Below are 19690 nucleotides of genomic sequence, written 5' to 3' on the forward strand. Positions count from 1 at the left end.
ATTTAAAATTTTTACTGTTCTGCCGGGATTTTTTTTTTTTGTCTCTTTCTTACGAAATTGAAACAATAATGGGATGGATTTCTTTAACTAAAACTAGGAGTCATCAGACTAAAATAGTCCGACATAGTTTGCACTAAAAAATATCCAATATATTGACATTGTCGTTCTTGTTGCTATGGTCGTTGTTGCTAATCAATATTGCATACACTGAATGACCCCCACGTGGCCCCCATTATTCATCTCCGACTTCCTAACTATACGAAGTCCACTTTTTATGAAGTTCGTTTTGTTGTCCTTTTTGTTGAGGCTGGTTCGAGTTGTTTATTCACTCTCTGACTAAACACTTGCATTTTGTGTGTGTGTGCGATGTGTGTGTGTGTGTGTGTGGGGGGGGGGGGTGCAGCCCGACTCCATAATACTGTGTATTTATGTGTCATTTTGTCCCATGAAATATAACAAAATATAAATTCAATACAATTAACAACATAAATACCACTATAACGTTTAGTTGTAGACTATGCCTACCCTGAAGGCGCATTTCCCACGTGTAAGTAATTCATTTCCCATTCATTTCCCATAAGTAATTCATAAGTTTGTTCTTCTTTTTTTTTGAGTGGTTCACAACATACAAGCTTGCTTTTTAGTGGACTTCTCAATATTCTTCCCCCCCCCCCTCAACTGGAGCATAACTTTGTTTTGTTTTGTTTTTGTTTTTGTTTTTTTTTTTTTGGGGGGGGGGGCAGTATGCATTCTTTTGACTTTGTTTATCTGTATCATTTATCTTTTGCAAAGTCGAATGTTTATGTTTATGATGTAGGGCCTAATTTGAGATTTGTTATGTGTTGTGTTTTGTTGGAAAAAGAAAAATGAAAATAAATGAATTGAATTGAATTGAATTGAATTGAATTGAATTGAATTGAATTGAATTGAATTGAATTGAATTGATATATGGTACATGTAATCTCTGTCAGTGGGTACTAGTATCTGATTGTCTCCCCTCTTAATTTCCTCATATAGTACCAACCACGCGAAGCATTACACCTTAATGCAAAGTATATTCACTTTGGGGACAGCTTGCCCAACGACTAGAGCCAGCCGTGAATTTTATTCAGGTTACTTTCTTGCGTTTACACAGACGGGCTTTCATGTACTTCGGCCCAGGGTTAAAAACCAGAGGTAAAAAACTCAACGAGACAAAAAATTCTCTGGAAAACCTTTGACCTCACAATACTCTAACTCCGAAAATCTTCTGTATAGATATACATGTTCTGGAGTGATACCGTTGAAATGATTGTATGACAGTCGACTCTATTCGGGAACCAACACATGTTGAATCAAAATCATAAACGTATAAGTCTGAACGAGTTGAAGGCGCAAGCTAGAATAACTGACGAGCCTCACGCCCTCGAATACCGCTACCACACCCACTGTACTCAAAACGCATCATTTCTGCATAATTACATGCAAATTCCCACATTCCCACATTTAATGTATGCAATAGAATTCTCATTAATGATTCCAGACAACTTTTGCCTGCTATACGGTGTACCGCAGGCAAATACTATTACACGAACGTGTCCGTAATCACGTCAGCGTACATTACAGAGCTAGAGCGCCATCTCTTGTTCATTTACTTCCGGGTCTTCGATTCATCATGGTTGATGCGGCCACGAAGAAAACGCTGAGCAGTCTTCCACTGCTCAAAACAAAAGCCGGCCCGAGGGACAAGGATTTGTGGCCTACACGGCTCAAAGAAGAGTATCAAGCTCTGATCAAGGTAGGTCTCAGAGAGATTCTTGTGGAAGAAGCGCCTGGTATTAGGTGACATATGTTCACGAAGCTGTTCGCGCTTCATCAGCCCCTTGGCTTCTTTGCGTCGGAGATGTACGGAACGTCTACGGGAGTACTGCGGGGTGGTGATTGTCGGGTGTAGGTTCCAGCCAGCGGCAGCAGGTGGCCCTGCGTGTAGATATAGCATCCGACCGTGCCAGACCAGCCAGATGTGTAGACCCAGGCCATGCAAATGGATGTCACTCCAGCCATGCGGTGTGAACTGTGATGAAACTCGACTAACTTGATATTCACCAATCACCGTGCGAAGTTACTGTTTTACTGACAAATGTTAAATAGGAATAAGATTAAGATTAAGAACATACTTCACTTAAGTTATAACTCATTATAGCTTGTTGACATTGTTGATAAATTCCCTGTAGGCCTACGACACAATGCAATACGAGCTGTACGAGTACGTCATACGTTGTTGTATGACCAACACAGTACAGAAGAGTCAAACTGAACAGTGCTCGCTGGCCCACATTGTACCTGTCCTACACCTTGTGGCATTTGTAGAAATAACCGAGCTCCAGCCCTAGTACAATACTATAGCTTCAGGATAATTTATGGGGATGTTCATCAGCGGTCATATAACCAATTTCCTTTGACCAGCCAGAATGTGAAGCATTTGGGCTGCAAGTTTTTGCATTTAATTTAGAATCTTGCGTGAGTGGCAGTATTTTGACGTAGTGGGTCTGGTCTTGAATATATGATGCGTAAGTATTAATTTTTGGTAATGGACACAACTCGGGTCTTCTCTGTTGCGTTGACTCACAGAATTTTGTGACTTGTTGTTGGCAAAGTTTACTAAATTATTATTTTTTCTCTTGTTTTTCCATGATACAGTATGTAGGGAACAACAAGGAGGCCGACAATGACTGGTTCCGGTTGGAGTCCAACAAGGACGGCACGAGATGGTTTGGAAAATGCTGGCACATACAAAACCTCCTGAAGTACGAGTTTGAGCTTGAGTTCGATGTGAGTTCAGCAGTCAAAATATTTCATATTCCATTCGGTGGCTGAGATGTGATGTCATACCCATTGCAAAATGCAGTCTGTCAGATCATGTTATAATGTTTGATTGTAAGCATGTTGGAATTAAAGAAGTCACTAAAATGGCAGATGAGCCCCATATGAGATACAGTCAACCTTGCTTACACTGTAAGTTGACCTCGCATAAGTCAAAATAGTCGTCTAAGTTGAAGGCAGGTCTTTTCAAGTTGTCTCTTCTTTTGATATAAGTATTTTGTTGATTTTAATCCCTCATAAGTGGAATTTTCTCCAAGTCAAAACCATTTCTTCAGTCCAAATAGATTCGACTTCTAAAAGGCAAGGTTGATTGTAGTTGAAAATTACTGACAGTTATCAGTTTTAAATCCATGCCCTGTGGCATTCGATGTGGATTCTTAACCCTTCTCATGTTATATTATATTCAATGGTAGATCCCTGTGACGTATCCAGCAACGGCTCCAGAGATTGCCATTCCCGAGCTGGACGGAAAGACGGCCAAGATGTACAGGGGAGGGAAGATCTGCCTGACAGACCACTTCAAACCCCTCTGGGGCAAGAACGTGCCAAAGTTTGGCATTGCTCACGCCATGGCATTAGGGGTGAGTATTGCATATTTTAGTGACTAAACCCTGAAAGATTCTTGTCTTCCAGAAATATTGCCCATAGGTCATAAGAACTCCCCCAACTATGTGTATATTCAATCAGGATGACTTGAATAAAATAAAATACTTGAAATAAATGTGTATTCCCTTGGTAGGTGTTGAATACAGTACATTGTATTTTATAATGAGAGAAGCTACCTCAAAGCTAGGTAACAAAAGTCTAGTGACCTCAGACAATGTCTCCATGGTAAATGATGAAGATAAAAAAAATTCTTTCAGCTTTTGCTCAAAGGTTATATGCTGTTCATATTTAAGTGTCTTGAAATCATGATAAAATGAGTATTGTAATCTAATTAAGTTTTGCTATGTTGCCATAGTTACAGAAGAAATGCGTGGAATGTTTGCATGCCTGTCATCATGCAAGCGAAATGCTAAGAGAATGTTGCTTTCCTCAGTTACCGTCAATTGTTTTTCCTTTCCTTTTCCCTCTTCTTGATTTCTTTCAAACAATTTATCTCCAACACACAGCTTGGTCCATGGCTAGCAGTGGAGATTCCAGATCTTATAGAAAAGGGCTTGGTCACGCACAAGGATGATGAGGCAGCTGGAAACTCATAGGAATTAGATGGCAGCATATTATTCAGTGTATGTATTTTATTAGTAAGATCTCAAATGTTGTATAAAGTGAAAGATACTGTAGTAGGTTCAACAGAAGATGCATGTGCTCATACAGTCAAACTTGTCTATAGCAGCCACCCAAAGGAGACGAAAAAAGTGGCCGCTATAGACAGGTGGCTGTTATTAATAGACAGGTTCTTTGACATGTTTTTTCTCTCAGAGGGAATTGTTTTTAGTGGTCATATACAGCAGGTGGCAGCTAAGACAGGTTTGAATGTATGACTCTTGCCCCTTTCCTGCAAAAAAAAAAAAAATGAAATGAATCGTATGAAAATGTTCAGAACGCAAAGTGTACCATACCATACTGTACCATGCTTTGCCAAAAGGGGACCAACAGCGTACGGTATCGTTCCATGTCAGAGAGCACTAAAATGCAAAGTGTTCCAAGAGTGTACTGTACCAGCTGTTGACATGAGAAGAATTGTGTAACATGCACTCTGTCATTATCCAAAGAGTTGACTCTCTTTATTAGGGACACATTTATGTAGCGTAAGGTAAGCATGTGAGGTCAATGTGCTCACTGATACAAAATATGTGACCCCTCTCAGATTCAAGTAAAAAAATAGCTCATGAGGCACAATTTCTCCAGAGCAATTGAACGCTCCAAATCAGGCATAGTATGGTTAGGTTCGGTTCGGTTTGGATCAGTTTGGTTCACTTATGAGCGCTCAAATGCACAGCATAAGTTTTATTTTCTTGATGCTGGCCTGGAATAGTGCCCAAACTCTCCTCTTTGAATGATTTATGGAAATGTAGGTGTGGTCTACAGTTCAGTGTCCCTCTAACCAGTCATATGTCCACACAGTATAGACTGGGGATTTGTAATAAAAGACTGCAGTAAATGCTGGCAACATATGTATTGTCATCATTCAGGTCAAACATTCCAACTAACTGTGCTCGGAGAAGAGGGCCATGATATTGTATATTGCCTGCTTCATTTTGATCATGTGAGAGAGCAGATGATATTAATAGTGATGACCTTCACTGGCTTTGCTTTCTGTTCAGACAGATTCAGAAATGGTATCATTGACTGCAAATGCGTAATAAAGATGAGAACATCTTGCGTGAAGTTATTCACGTATCAGGCTGACAATTTCAGTGGACATGCAAAGGAAATTGAAGAAGTTTGGTATTGGCAATCAATTTTAGCCTGTTTATCCTGTTTTGAAACAACTCAGGAGTTAAATTCTGTTAATTTATGCAAATGTGCTGAATGAGTGTTTGTAGATATTGTATCTACTATATCAAATAATGGTGTTACAGGGCATTTGACAGTCATCTATTCACCTCTTAGTAGCTGATGAAATCCTCTTTATACCTCAGGTATAAACTCTCTCAGTCCCCCCCCCCCCCCCCCCAACAAAATGCCATAATTAACATTTAGGGACAAACACTGTTAAAGTGAAACAGTCGAGACTGCAAAAATTTCTTATTTGACAGAAATCTTGTATAAACAGACAAATAAGAGAAATAATGACAGTTTTACCAGACAAATCCTCCCATTCTAATCCATGTTATTTATTTATTTTTTTATTTATTCTCCACTCATGGGATGGATTGCCCTGGTCAGCTAAAAGCTGGTTTTCACAGGGGTCCAACCAAAATACAAAACATGCCATCAGTACAAACAACAAATCAATCAATATTATACAACTGAAATTACATAAAAAAGCCAGAATGGCATAAGCTATACAATTTAACTAGGGAAAAAAAAACCTACATACTAAGAAATTAGAAACCATATAATATAATCAACATCAAAAATCGAGGAATAGGGGTGAGGGGTGGGTGAGAAAAATCGTTCTTGTACAATCTCAAGTAATAATCTACTGATTTCGTTGACTCATTCCTGCAAAAATATGTATGTCGGGGCTGTGATTTACGTAGCGTTTGAATGCTTCAATTGATACAATTGTTGAAGAGGGATAATGAAGCTCATTCCAAAGTTTGGCCCCTCGATAAGATAGGGACCGTTTACCATAGTTGGTCTTCGGTTGAATGAGTTTCAATTTGGACGGGCCGGACCTTGTGCTATAAGCAGTCTGTCGAAAACAAAACATTTGATTTAAATAGGGAGGGTATAATTCATGTAATGAACGGTACATTGTACATGCCAGTTGTTTAGCCCATCTCACATGTAGCCGATCTAATTTCAATGTATCATATAAATTATCAGAAGGATGCATATAATCAACATTCATAACAATACGAAGTGATCTATTTTGTAGTATTTGTAATTGCGAAAGGTAAGATTTGGAGGCATTTGCCCAAACCGGACTACAATAATCAAAGTGACATTGCAAAACTGATTTATAGAATAACAAGGCAGTGTCATTACTAATATACGGCCGCAATCTCTTGAGAAGATACATACATTTAATAACTTTTTTCTTAACATGATCGACCTGATTATGCCATAAAAGGTTTTGGTCAATAACAACCCCTAAATACTTACAAGCTTCAACCTTTCTAATTTCACTGTCATCTATATAAACATGGCAATCATTAAAGAGGTTATTAACTCTTTGTAGCCTTTGGCGTGAACCAATAAACATCACTTCACATTTCTTTGGATTAACCATAAGCTTATTATCTTTTAACCAATTTGACAAACTCAACAAATCTTCATTCAATTTTCTTGTAGTGTCCCTTGGATCTTTGGATGAGGTGAATAAACAAGTATCGTCAGCGTATAAAGCTAGATCACAACAGTGTACATTATTCGGCATATCATTAACAAAAATAGAGAAGAGTAGGGGGCCCAATAAAGAACCCTGGGGTACTCCGCATACTATATCTTCTTCATCAGAAATGTAGCCATTTACAGAAGTGAATTGTTTCCTACCAACAAAATAATTCTTAAACCACTCCAAAGTTATTGCACTGAAACCATACATTTCTAATTTTTCTAATAATGTTTTATGATCTACCGTATCGAACGCCTTTTTTAGATCAATCATTACCACCCCAACTATATTACCGTTATCAATTGCAACCAACCATTTATCACAAACATTTAGAAGGGCACTCTGAGTCGAATACATTGGCCTAAAACCCGATTGACAATCAGATAAAATATTGTTCTCCGTTACATAATGAAATAATTGCTTATAAACAATCTTCTCCATTATCTTAGCTAGGATAGGAATGACAGAAATCGGACGATAATTCTCCATGCATGTCTTATCACCTCCTTTAAAAATTGGGGTTACACGTGCACATTTCCATTGACTGGGAATTATACCCGTACGTAAAGATTGATTAATGATGTGTGTTACTGGAGGGGAAATAATAAGAGCTACATGTCTAAGGAGCTTGGCTGGGAGATTATCCGGTCCAGTTGCTTTATTCAGCGGCAACGTCTTAATTATATTTTCAATCTCATCCACTGTAACATCATTAAAAACAAATTGAGCTTTATAAGAACTGGGGGATTCAGTGTGACGCCTCTTTACATTACCATCAAAATTATCATGCAAAACTTTACCAATTGTTACGAAATATTCATTAAAGGCATTTGACACCTCTTGACCATGAATGTAATTATCATTCACCTTGATAGAAGAAGCACTGCTGTCAGCTTTCTTTTCAGGCGCTAAGTAGCGAAGAGTTTTCCATACCTTTTTAACATCTCCTACGGCAGATTCAATATTAGTGGAAATGAAATTCCGTTTTGCTTGACGAATATGGCTTGTAACTATATTTCGAGCTTTTTTATATTCTTCCCAATCATCTATGTTTTTAGATTTTTTGGCTTTATATTTCAAACGATCTCTTTTGCGAATTAATTGTAATATGTCGATTGTCATCCAGGGAGATTCTTTTTGTTTAATTCGTGTATTCCTGAGTGGGGCGTGTTTATCAACAATTGGCATTATTAATGAGAAGAAAGCTGAACAAGCTGCTTCTGGATCTTCAATTTGATAAAGTGAATCAAAATCAATGTCTTTCATATCCTTCCTAAAGACCTCCTCATCGAATCTCTTTAAACTTCTACCTTTTTTGTATTTATGACTTACATTATCACTGCAACTTAGCTTTCCTAAGACACAATATATCATGTAATGATCACTCATCGATACTTCGACCACTCCGCTTTTGCTTATCTTTGATTTACTATTACCAAATATCAAATCAACTGTTGTCGACGAGTTGCTTGTGATTCGAGTATAATCATTAATATACTGAGTGCAATTATAACACTCCATAATATCGACAAGCCTTTTAGTATGCCAAGCCATACACTTATTACTCACATCACAATTCATGTCCCCAAGTATATAATAAGGAAGTTGCATATCATCAATATTTTGCATTACATGTTCAAAAGCATTGAAAATCTCAAGTTTCGAGTTTGGTGGTCTATACCAACATATTACAAGAAAAGACTTTTGTTTTTGAAGTTTGATTTCAGTAACAATTATTTCCAAATCCATATTTTGACAGAATTCATCCCTCCGTACAAATATGATATCATTTTTAATAAACATAGCAACTCCTCCTCCGTTCCTATTTCGGTCGCGTCGTAAACATGTATAACCAGGAATAGACACCTCATTATCATCAATGCTTGAGCATAAGTGAGTTTCACTGAGAGTCATTATGTCTATATCACTTTGAGCAACTATAGATCTTAATTCATCAATATACTTTAATAATGATAAACAATTTAAATGGGCAATTTTCAGTCCCTTATATGATTGCAGTCTATTTAACTCAATTTGAACAGGGTCATCAAACACGTGATCAGAATTAAGTGACCGATTTAAAACAGGGTGGTTTACGTCATCAAATGATTCATTAGAAATGGATGTGTTTGAACAATCAACTAGTGGTAAACCCTTCCAAAGACAGGCATCACATGTCCAGTCATCATTTGATCGAAAGAACGATTCTGATTCACTTGAGCATTTCAGATGACCCCATTCATTACAAACAATACACAGCATAGCATTTTGGTTATTTCTCACCGTTTTTTTACAGAAGGTACAGGGATATTTGGGAGACATTAACTAAGTTAAATTTACGTGTAGCTAAATTAATACAAAATGTACATATTTAATATCTTTAGATATATATATATATACAATGTAAAACAGCTTAATTTGTGTTGTGATTGTGAGGCACAAATGTCAGCAAATTGGCCAGCTGTGTAAGTTCATAGTCCATTTAAGTCACTCTCGTTCCGGATTACTTTGTTTATTGTTCTTCCATTTGTTGCCGTGACTTTCGCGATTATACGACCATCACTGGACCACGCGGATTGGACCTTGCTTTTTTTCTTAGCACTATTGAGAAGATGGAGATTTGCTTTTGTCAACTGTTCCTGAATCACGATGTTGGAGCCTTTCAGAAGGCGACGATGAGAGATTACGGCATGGCGAGTTCTATACGAGGTAAACTTCACCACAATGGGGCGTGGTCGCTTCATGGCGCGCGCACTATTCTTCCCCGGAGATCCTCTGTTGGGATTACCCACGCGATGAGAGCGGTCAATGTCCTGCCTGGAGATGTTCAGCCCGAGTTGATCGTTTGCGATGCTACAAATGAGGTCATCCGTGCTTTCTTTGTCTTCTTCTTTGACACCGAAGAACTGCAAACAGTTTCTACGTGAATACTGTTCCAGGTCCGCGGTTGATAGACGTAGATTGTTAATTGTTGAGCGTTGATCCTCTACAATGGCAGAAAGGCGAGCTATCTCTTTGGATTGAGATTTGTTTTGTACCTCGATGTCCATCAGTCGCTTCTCCTGTTCATCCAAGCGATTTTGCAATCTCTCGAACTCCCTCCGAACGGCTTCCTGAATAGTGGCGTGAATCGACGTATGCAGCTCTTTGTTTTCTTTTTGAAGGCGCGAAAACAAGTCATTAATGAGCTTTTCAGTGGCGTCATCAACCCCAGCCGCCGACGTCGCCATATTGGAACTGATGATAATTTACTTTGATGTCAAATATAATGGGTAATTGTTGATAACTTGACATTCAGTTTGTTTCAGATCACAGAAAGTCAAATTTGAGTTAGCGACATATAAGCGGAAGATAATTGAGGTTCATGAACGGGGGGGGGGGGGGGGGGGTTCCGTTGATTCCAATATACTGCAATCACGGTTGTGTTTCGTAAGATTCATATAATTATAAAGTCATTAACCTCATATAAGTGCTTCATAAACGTATAACGATTTGCCACACTCACAGATGTCACTAACTTGATGAATGTCACATAATGGCAGCAGAAATCTCGGATACAATTATGCTTACTATGAAGGCCAATCCTCGTCCGGTCACTGGTGGCTGACACGCGCTAAGCATACATGGGACTGGGATCGATGATATAGGGTCCACTCAGGTTAGCAAAGTTCACGTTATACCAGGATTTTCACCAAACTGTCACATTTCCAAGTTCATTTTCCACACATTTCTCGTCACAGAAGAGATTTGAACATATTTGATTATAATCCATGCAACGAATCGCCGAACCAAAAGCTGATTTTTGTCGGTAGGCTAGAGCGACTTCATCTTGACTCCTCAGCCTCAGCCTCCTTTATCCCAACAGGATTCTGCCTGTATTCACAGTTCATATTATTTCCTGTCATGTCTGCTCAGCAAATTTTATCATGTTCTGCTGCTAATCACACTCTCGTGTACAGTCCTGTGTAAAGAAATGACATTTACTGCAAGCTACAATTGCACCTGGCTTGTCATTTACAAGTTACAGATCACGTGGTTGCAAAGGTCCTTGGTATCACAATAGATGCTTGTATAACAAGGTCAGATATAGTGATGTACCTGATACAGTGCACTCCTCTTATAATGAGCACAATTGCAACAAAATTTTGGATACAGCAAAGTAAAATTCAGGGCCCAAAATTGTCAGCCACTTTATTTGTTCGGATATAATTAAATGTCAGTATGGGTATTGAAAGAAAACTGCCAGTCCAGAGGACTTTATTATAATGTTGATCGCCTTTACAGTGTACTCCCGTTATAACAAAGTCTTGGGACCGGCAGTTTTCTTTTGTTATATTGAAATTTTGTTATTACTGAAGAAATAAAATACATAGAGTGGATAATGTTGCGGCCTGAATTTTGACTACGTTGTACCGAGAATTTTGTTATGACCGTGTACGTTATAACAGGAGTGCATTGTAAGACGTAATTTAGCCGGTCCAAGTCCTTATATTCTTTTGTTGTTGTTTTCTCCCTCATATGATGAGACCCCCCAATATATCAAATACATTTTTCTAGTCCCAGTCAGCTGCTTACAGCAAGGTTCTCTTACAGGTACATTGTACCAAAATAGAATCTGAGGGACTACGATATGTGAAATACATATATTCATGGAAAATATTACATGGCAATGTGTTGCCAAACCTTAATTAAAACAAGTGCAATATACATTGCAGGTTATGGAGGTCTATTGGATACCCTTTATGGAGAGTGTATGTGTGTCACTGTGTTACTTTAGTTTGTTTGTTTTTCACAAAAACAAAAAATAAAAATAAAAAAAAACAAAAGGAAAAAAGGGGGTTCTCAGCTGTTTGAACTTCAGTGAAATCAAATGAACTTATACCAGAAGAGATTTTGTTGCAACACAAACCATGATTTTCTTATATCTGATCTGCAATGATGTGTTTACAGGGCCAAGCCGAACTGTACGGTCATGACAGTATTCTATTACAGTTCAAATCTGTTGTTGTGCATGCTAATGGTGTATAATGTATTTTTATTGAAATGTTTAATGCGTCAAATGAACATGTATTGCATCTTTCAGTGGAATACATTGTACATGTACTATGTATTTCTAAAATAAATGTCTTTTTGCCTGCCCAATGCATGGGTCTATGATGAAAATAACAAAAAAGAAGAAAAAAAAAAGTCAAGACTGATATCCCAATTTAGTATGTGTTGTGTGTGAAAATAACTAAAAGCATACAGGATATGTTTGTGCGATAATATGCTCCTCCTCCTTTTCCCCATCTCAAACGTTTCACCATCCCCTTGATTTTAACCCATTTTCCACCCATTCCTCCCTTACTTCTTTGTGTCATAGCCCTTTCCTCCAAGCCTGCTTTCCTCTTCCTACTTTTTCTTAATCACAACCTAACATTAAAGCCACTGTTTGCCATTGTTAGCAGTGATTAAAAAAAAAATAAAAAAAAATGTTTGAGTTATCACATTTCATGCATATGTATAGTTTAGTTGCATCACGAAATATCCTACCATGTAAAAACTTTTGCAATAAAGTCACAAATATAAGGAGATATCTCTAACTTGTTCAATAAATCATATCTGTAAGACGGTTTCTTCTAGAAACGATTTTAATCAAACCATTGTTGTTATTTTGTATATTTAACAATAGGCCTACATGTTGGTTTTTCTATCCCTAACTTACATTTTAGAATTATATTGAAATACTAAAGCTGTTTTGGTTGTTTTGTTGTTGTTTTTGTTGTTGTTTTTTTTTTGTAATCTGCAAAATAAAATGGTAGATAGTGGCTTTAAATGATGTAATGCTAGCAGCCTAAATAACCCTTTTTCATCACAAGTACAGTAACAAAGCACTGTCTTATGCGATATGGTACAGGTCAGGTAACGCACAGACATTAGGTGATGACAATTATTGATACATGTGCAGTATTATCAGACAAACACTCTTACATGGTTTACGCAGGTACACAACTGAGACTTTGGTTTACACAGTAGTATTGTAATTAAAACTTTGCTTTTCTTTGGATTTTGAACATTACAAAAGACACAATCATTCTTTCCATTATGAAATTCACCAATTGTACATGCTTGTTTGTCTCGTTTCCAATAAAAGATCAGTGGTTACAGAAAAAAAAGTACAATCAAAATGAAGTACATGTACAAAAAAGATCGTATAACTCGAGCAAACAAAAGTAGAGTTCACAAATTAGACATGTCAAGCATGTCGGCCCTACGTGGAAATGAAAATGGGGAACACATACACTTTTATTTGAATTGATGAACGTTATAATGACATGTGTGTGTGTGTGTGTGTGCGCGCGCGCGCGCGTGTGTGTGAGAGTGATGTATAGATGCTCGGCAGTGCTATTTCGCTATACCATGACTATGTAAGGCTTCTATAGTAATGAGTATCGGGCTTGGTAATGTCAACCTGACACAATTTAGTCAAAGAAAATACCCACTAGATGGATATAAACACGGTTTAATGATTTTGTGTTTGTCGAAATTCACCTAAGTCTTCAAATTTTCTCCATTCCCTTTGAATTCGACTTATAGCAGAGGCTGACTTCATAATGAATTATGAAACGTGATACATAATTATGTAAAATGTTCTACAGCACCATGAGTAGCTTTTTAGGTAGAATGAGCGCTTTATAAGAGTCTCTGTATTATTATTATTATTATTATTATTATTATTATTATTATTATTATTATTATTATTATTATACAGGAAGAAAGAGATGGAGGAATAGAGTTCGTGAAATGAGAATATACTGAACTAAATGAAATCATACTGGACAATATGTAATTATGGAAATTGTGACTGAGTGGCCCGTGAGGAAAGCCACAATACACGCGCTTATAAGTTATACACATTATATAAACTATAATAGAGATCAGTGACTAATACAGCGGGAGCAGCAGTAGACTTCTGTCAACCGTAAACTGTTGTAAATGCAGGATAATGCGACATCAACGTGCTGATGCTGTGAACCCTACGGGTAGAAACAGCTGGCCAGAGCATCTCAATTAAAGCACGTGGAAACATGACAACTCATCGGCAATGTGGTTCAATGTTTTCGTTGTCGGTTCTCAATGTAAAAATACCTGTCCACTAACACGAAAAATGTCATAAGTATAATATAGCAAAAGTTGGGACTTTGTCGATCATTGTAATTACATTGCTCTATATGCCTTCACCAATGTCAGAAGTTATAGGTTTCGAATGACGCAATAATCAAAGCGCGTTCCTCTTGGGGTCAAGTAACTTTTGGTTACGTTGTAAAACGCGCAGTGCAGTGACGCAACAAAGCAAAGGAGCTTTTTAACTGTGATATCATTCGCGCGCGAGAAAACCTTTTCCATATCAACCATGTTTCCAAACAAATCGCTCATTCTGGTAACAGAACTTTCCCATGTGCAAAGGCAAATCTGCTTTCTGCTCATATTATTCCAGAGGTGTGAAGCTCACATTTCTTGGTCCGGCTGAATAATCGGGAGATTATACTGGCGAAATATGGTATGTCTTTTTTTCTTTTTTTTTTTCTTATCGCCTTCGTTTAATGTTAAATACATGTAGATACAGATTATTTTTTTTTTTATCCCGTTCCCTATGCGCTTAACACTTACAGTCGTTGCTTTAAGTAAAAGCATAAACAACTCTTCTTCTATTTCTTCTGGTTAAGGCTGCATCCTTCAATTAGCTGAGGATTCTTGTAGACTGTACGTCCACTCGAGGGCTATATACAGTACATGTATAATACAGTTTATTTACAAATATTTGCAAGCACATATAGCAAATACTGTACAAAGATCATACAGACTAGCCACTGTACATAATCAACCCTCGGCCTTCGGAAGTTTTAATACATGTACGTATTAAAGGCTACTACAGATGGCGCTGCAACAGTGTAATTTCAGAGAACAAAGAATTCCAGGTCCTTACAGCAGTTCTGGGAAAGAACGAAGGACGGTGCAGCGACTCAATTCTCGACTATGGTATCTGATAGTCACTCCTGCTATTTCAAATAATCTAGACACTAAAAACAAAGGAAAACAATAGTCGATATGAATGAAAATAATAACTAAACTTGGTGTTGACAAGAAATCGCTTCTTTCCAGAAAACTTTCCTTCGAATGACAAAAGTTTCTCGTTTTCAGATATCACTTTTCTCGAGATATGTATTTTGTATAAGAAACAACACAATTCTAATTTACATACATATATACACGTGTATATATATATATATACATATATCGTACATGTTCGCAAAGATAGGCAAAAATTACAAAATCATATTCTTATATACCTGCAAAGGCATAAAGTCATGAGTATGATTATTATGCACTGATTAAATACGCCCGTCATTTTCAGATTTCTAGAGTTGACGGCTCTGCGACACATACACCCATCAACTCAAAGATCATGGAGCTGATATCAGACAGAGACAAAGAGATCGTGGGCAACGCCCAAATGTCGTCTGACTGTCGCCCTCTCGCCCCGCCCGACGACGGTTACCAGGCGGACGACGAGTTCGATCCACACGATGACCTCGCCGATAGCATCTTCGGCGATTCGTCACCGACGGTTTACTTCGTGTCCGTACCTCCACAGAAGGTGGATGCTGATGGAAGACGGCGACAGATCCCTTGCCTATCGCCAACACAGTGCTCTCTAACGCCGAGCATCCTCGCCAAATCACATTCACCATCAGATAATGGAGACGAGTCACATTATAGCAGACTTATTTCGTACACAGGACACTCACAGGACGATAGTGACGTTCAAACGAGTTCCCTGTCAGATAGTCTTCCGTCGGAGCGATCCGAAACCCTCAGTGAAGATAACTCCAGCTCTGTCTCACTTCCAGAGGAGACTCCGGCACAACGTGGAGGCATCCCACGTGTGCCTGAGACTGGGCACGAGGGCGAACGACATGATGGTGACAACATTGCTCTCAGAGAAACGGCCAGGGCGATCAGCGGTGCCCTGGTTGATTTAGAAGTGTTGGACGACTTTTATCGACTTGATGGAGACGAATTCGGTGATGACTTGGTCGAAGTCAAACCCCGGGCTCTTTCTGTCTGCCCGGCGCTCGTGGCCTACAGGGACGGTAGTGGACAAATCACCGTCCCCTTAGAGATGAGGTGCAACCAACGCGCAGCGTCCATCATTGCAGACCTGGCTGCTAAGTTCGACATCCCACCAACTGCCAATGCCGTGGCGGGAACACCGAGGAGTTGCCATAGCAACGGACAATGTGACCTCGATGTTTTCCCGCCTCCGCCTTGGCAGGCGTCCGACTTCGAGTCCAGTGATGAGGAGCTTAAGGAACTTTTCAGTGAAAGTCCTGCTCGTGGTAGAAAGCGATGTCACGATGACATCGAGGAAGGCGATGACGAGGAAAACGAAACGGGGGTGAAGACTCATCTATGCAGTCCTCAGAAACGACGACGACTGTGAGATGCAATGACTGGCGTATCTTGGACTATTACTTTCAATTCTTTATAATAAAACTAGCTTACCAGCTAGCTGAGAAAACATAAATACGGTATGTCTACTCCACTTCGTTGTCCCTGTATATTACAGGTATACGTTATACTTCTGTGAGGTTATGTTACAATGCCACTTGGGTTTCTTAATTATTTCCCCTTAGCTCGAAACACATGGTTCATTCTAAGGCCATTGCTGTTCGTAACAGAGAGTTTATAAAAATGATACATGTATTTACCAATAAGAAAAAGACAAAGATGATAGAGAAACAATGAAAACAGCCACCGCCTCTGTCATAGTTCAGGCAAACGAGAAGGAAATGCACCTGTATTGCGAATATCATGATCATTTTTGTTGGTCAAAATGTCCGCTTACTCAGGATCCAATAAAGTTTCAAAATATTCTCTGGCCATGTTCCTTCATGATTTTGCTTGGCATTCAATAACATATTACGTGCATATGTTTTCGGATAAAGCCGACACCTATTGTCAGCAAACTCAATTAAAATGCCAACTTTTGTTCAGACTGCTGCGCATGATTATGTAATGTTAATTTTAACTGATTTTCAAACTGATACGATATCAATGGCTCTCATGATAATCACTCGTGGGGGTGTTTCACGAAGAATTTTAAGTTCAGCTTAAAATTGTGGTAGACTGCGTGTGTGACTTCAATAATAGTCTAACTTTCGTATAAGAATGAACATTTTGGAGACTTTTTACAAAGGCAACAAAATAAAGTAAGGGACAAAAGGTTTTTCTTTCAGTTTGATAACAATAAACTTAATTGCAGTGGATTCTGAGTGGATGAAACTGAAAAGAGAAACCAGCAGCATACCATAATTCAAAGTCGATCTTAACTTTTAAGTTCGACTTAAATTCTTCGTGAAACAACCCCCGCTACAACTATTTCTTCACACACACACACACACACATACACACACTCATCCGCAACATTATATAGATGATGACTGCCGGGGGAGGGAACATACCGAATGTTCCACCCGAAGGGTTTGAAATGCTATTGACGGATGTTATAAGTTCCGAGACGAAGTCGAGGGACTTATAGCCTCCCGAAATAGCATTTCAAACCCTGAGGGTTGAACGTTTGGTACATGTTCCCGACAACAAAAGTCATCATTATGTACATTCTGTTATATTATATGGGTTAGTCAAATATTAAAATACGTCAATACGTCAACGTCAACCACCAGCAAAACGCACTCGATCGCTCGCTCGGGCAGAGCAAAATTCACTGTGCGCGCGCGGTCCTAGGCCTTCTGTCATTCAAGGTTACGTGAAAATGTTTTCCCATGTGATGGGAGAACATTACAAGAATGTTCGCCCATGGGCGAACATAACGAATGTACCTCCATCACGTGACTGTGTTTAGCCAATCACTAACCGGTATTTGACTAACCCATTTAATAATAACGAAATGGGGCCGACATGGTACTCGTGCAATGAAGGAAGATTGTAGGTATACTATAAATGGATGGTATAGACAACTTTTATAGACAAGCAACGACATCTCAAACACATAATATTCTCAACTGCTGATGCTGATTTAATATTATTTTTACCACTGCAAACTTCAATACGAATACGCTACATCATCTAACGACTCAAATCATCATGTACAAAAACGTCGATGGAATTAAGTTCTCGTCCTTACAAGCTCAGTCACAAACAATATTGTCCCTTAATTGTCCCTCTCGTACGATCCACAGAATGAGAGATCGTACTTCGTCACTGCACGATTGACGGCTTTCAGACACTTCCACCACCAATAACATTAATTTGAGAAAGACATGAATTTGAAAAATTTACAAAAATTCGAACATTCCTTGGTTCGTATAAAAGCCACCGACGATTTGAACATTTTGTTCGCTCGTCCTTACAACAGAACACTCCTATAGGTCGGTGATTTCTAGAAAAGTGTTACTCCATCTTCCGTACGGCATATCAATTATTTGTCACGATGTCTATTATAATCATTATGTCACTTAATTGTACTTGTGTCCACCGTCAAATGCTGATTCGATGCCTTTGACACGATTTGCAGAAAGTTTCATTCAGTCTTTGATATTAGGCTTATATATTGTGCCAATTGTCTTGTATGAAATGATGGACTAGTCCTCTATTGTATGAAAGACATGCGAACAAAATTACTAACCAGCAAGCACTTGCTTTCAACAACATTTATAAGGGGGATCGTAAAAACTAATGGCACCTGAGCAAATTTTTGGCTGCATTCCGCAACGGTGCGTTAGTTATGACGTATACTATGACGTTCCACCAGCACGCGCACAAGTCGACCGCCAGCGCGAAGAAGTAAAATTCTCTTGAAACGTTCATAAACCCACCTGACGACTGGAGAACAAAGAAAACGGTAATGGGGATCCATGAAACGTAATAAGCAATTGTCATGACGACGACAGTGCGGAGAGTTTTCAATTCCAGGGAGTTTCTGCGTGGCTTACTTCGTCTTGTTCTGGTGTCATGTTTTGGGGCGTCTCTTTTAGCGTCGTTGGTTGATGAGGACGTATCAGTGCGAAAGCGCGACGGACTCGTAGACGCGGCGTCTGCGATCACAGCAAGGTTATGATTGCATTTCGGTTTGACGCGCTTGCGCTGTTTGAGCGCAGCGCGCATCATGCAGGTATTTGCGATCGTCGTCGTGAACAGCGGGATTGCGATAAAGACGAAGAGCATTCCGACCCAGGCGAGGTCGGACCCTTCGATCTTGAATGCATTTCCTTCGCATCGATCCTCCGTCGACTGGCTGAGCGGAAAGCCATCAATGGGGAGAATCGGAACGAAGGGACAGAAGGAAAGGGCAAGGATGACGCCGAGACCAAACTTGGCGCGTTTCGGTGTTACTATCGTTGGATATCGCAGTGGTAGGGTCACCATCAAACAGCGATCCAGACTAATGCAACATAGGACCAGGGCCGACTGGTATAAGAACAGAAAGTGGCCGCGGAGCAGGATGGAACACGAGATCTGGTCATGCGGCCACACGCTGGTGGGGCCCATGATGACGCCATAAATAGCTCCACAGAGTCCAGCTAACATGTTCTCCACTGCCAGCACTTTGTACAAGAATATTGTGGTTTTGTCGAAGAGTTCTTGAGTGCGCTTGAGTAATGCCAATGTAAAGATATTACAAGAAATGACCAATATCGTCAGAATGGCGTAGGTGATGCACTGCACAACTCTCCTGACACCTAGAAGATTGTCTACATCCATTCCCCCAGGTTCAGTCATTGCCAAACCATCCATGACGCTAACGGGAATCTTTTCCTCAATATACCCTTCTTCAATCCCAGGAAATGTCTCAAAACCCTCAAATTGCCTCTTCAT

At 39.2% G+C, this 19690-nt stretch overlaps 2 protein-coding genes across 3 annotated transcripts; one reads left to right on the plus strand and one right to left on the minus strand.

The window, feature by feature from the left end:
- The first annotated feature begins 1654 nt into the window (after positions 1-1654).
- Positions 1655-15408, plus strand: LOC140230031 (ubiquitin-fold modifier-conjugating enzyme 1). Of its 2 annotated transcripts, XM_072310236.1 has the most exons (5): positions 1655-1777; positions 2680-2811; positions 3276-3443; positions 3975-4091; positions 15207-15408. In XM_072310236.1, exons 1-4 carry the CDS (start codon positions 1655-1657, stop codon positions 4062-4064), a joined length of 513 nt encoding a protein of 170 aa, XP_072166337.1. In that variant the 3' UTR covers positions 4065-4091; positions 15207-15408. The 2 variants fall into 2 exon arrangements, with proteins under 2 accessions (XP_072166337.1, XP_072166336.1); XM_072310235.1 differs by lacking the exon at positions 15207-15408 and having other exon boundaries at positions 3975-4808.
- A 1095-nt stretch (positions 15409-16503) lies between these two features.
- Positions 16504-19690, minus strand: LOC140229655 (trace amine-associated receptor 8c-like). Its single transcript, XM_072309898.1, has 2 exons — positions 18691-19690; positions 16504-16520 (listed from the first exon to the last, which is right to left on the minus strand). Exons 1-2 carry the CDS (start codon positions 19688-19690, stop codon positions 16504-16506), a joined length of 1017 nt encoding a protein of 338 aa, XP_072165999.1.

This window comes from Diadema setosum, chromosome 6 (genome assembly GCF_964275005.1).
Source record: "Diadema setosum chromosome 6, eeDiaSeto1, whole genome shotgun sequence".
Taxonomy (NCBI): domain Eukaryota; kingdom Metazoa; phylum Echinodermata; class Echinoidea; order Diadematoida; family Diadematidae; genus Diadema; species Diadema setosum.

Coding starts and splice junctions, on each gene's coding strand:
- LOC140230031 (XM_072310236.1), top strand. CDS start 1,655: ATGGTTGATGCGGCCACGAAGAAAACGCTGAGCAGTCTTCCACTGCTC. Junction 2,812..3,275: donor AGTTTGAGCTTGAGTTCGAT/GTGAGTTCAGCA, acceptor ATTCAATGGTAG/ATCCCTGTGACGTATCCAGC. Junction 3,444..3,974: donor CTCACGCCATGGCATTAGGG/GTGAGTATTGCA, acceptor TCCAACACACAG/CTTGGTCCATGGCTAGCAGT.
- LOC140229655 (XM_072309898.1), bottom strand. CDS start 19,690: ATGAAGAGGCAATTTGAGGGTTTTGAGACATTTCCTGGGATTGAAGAA.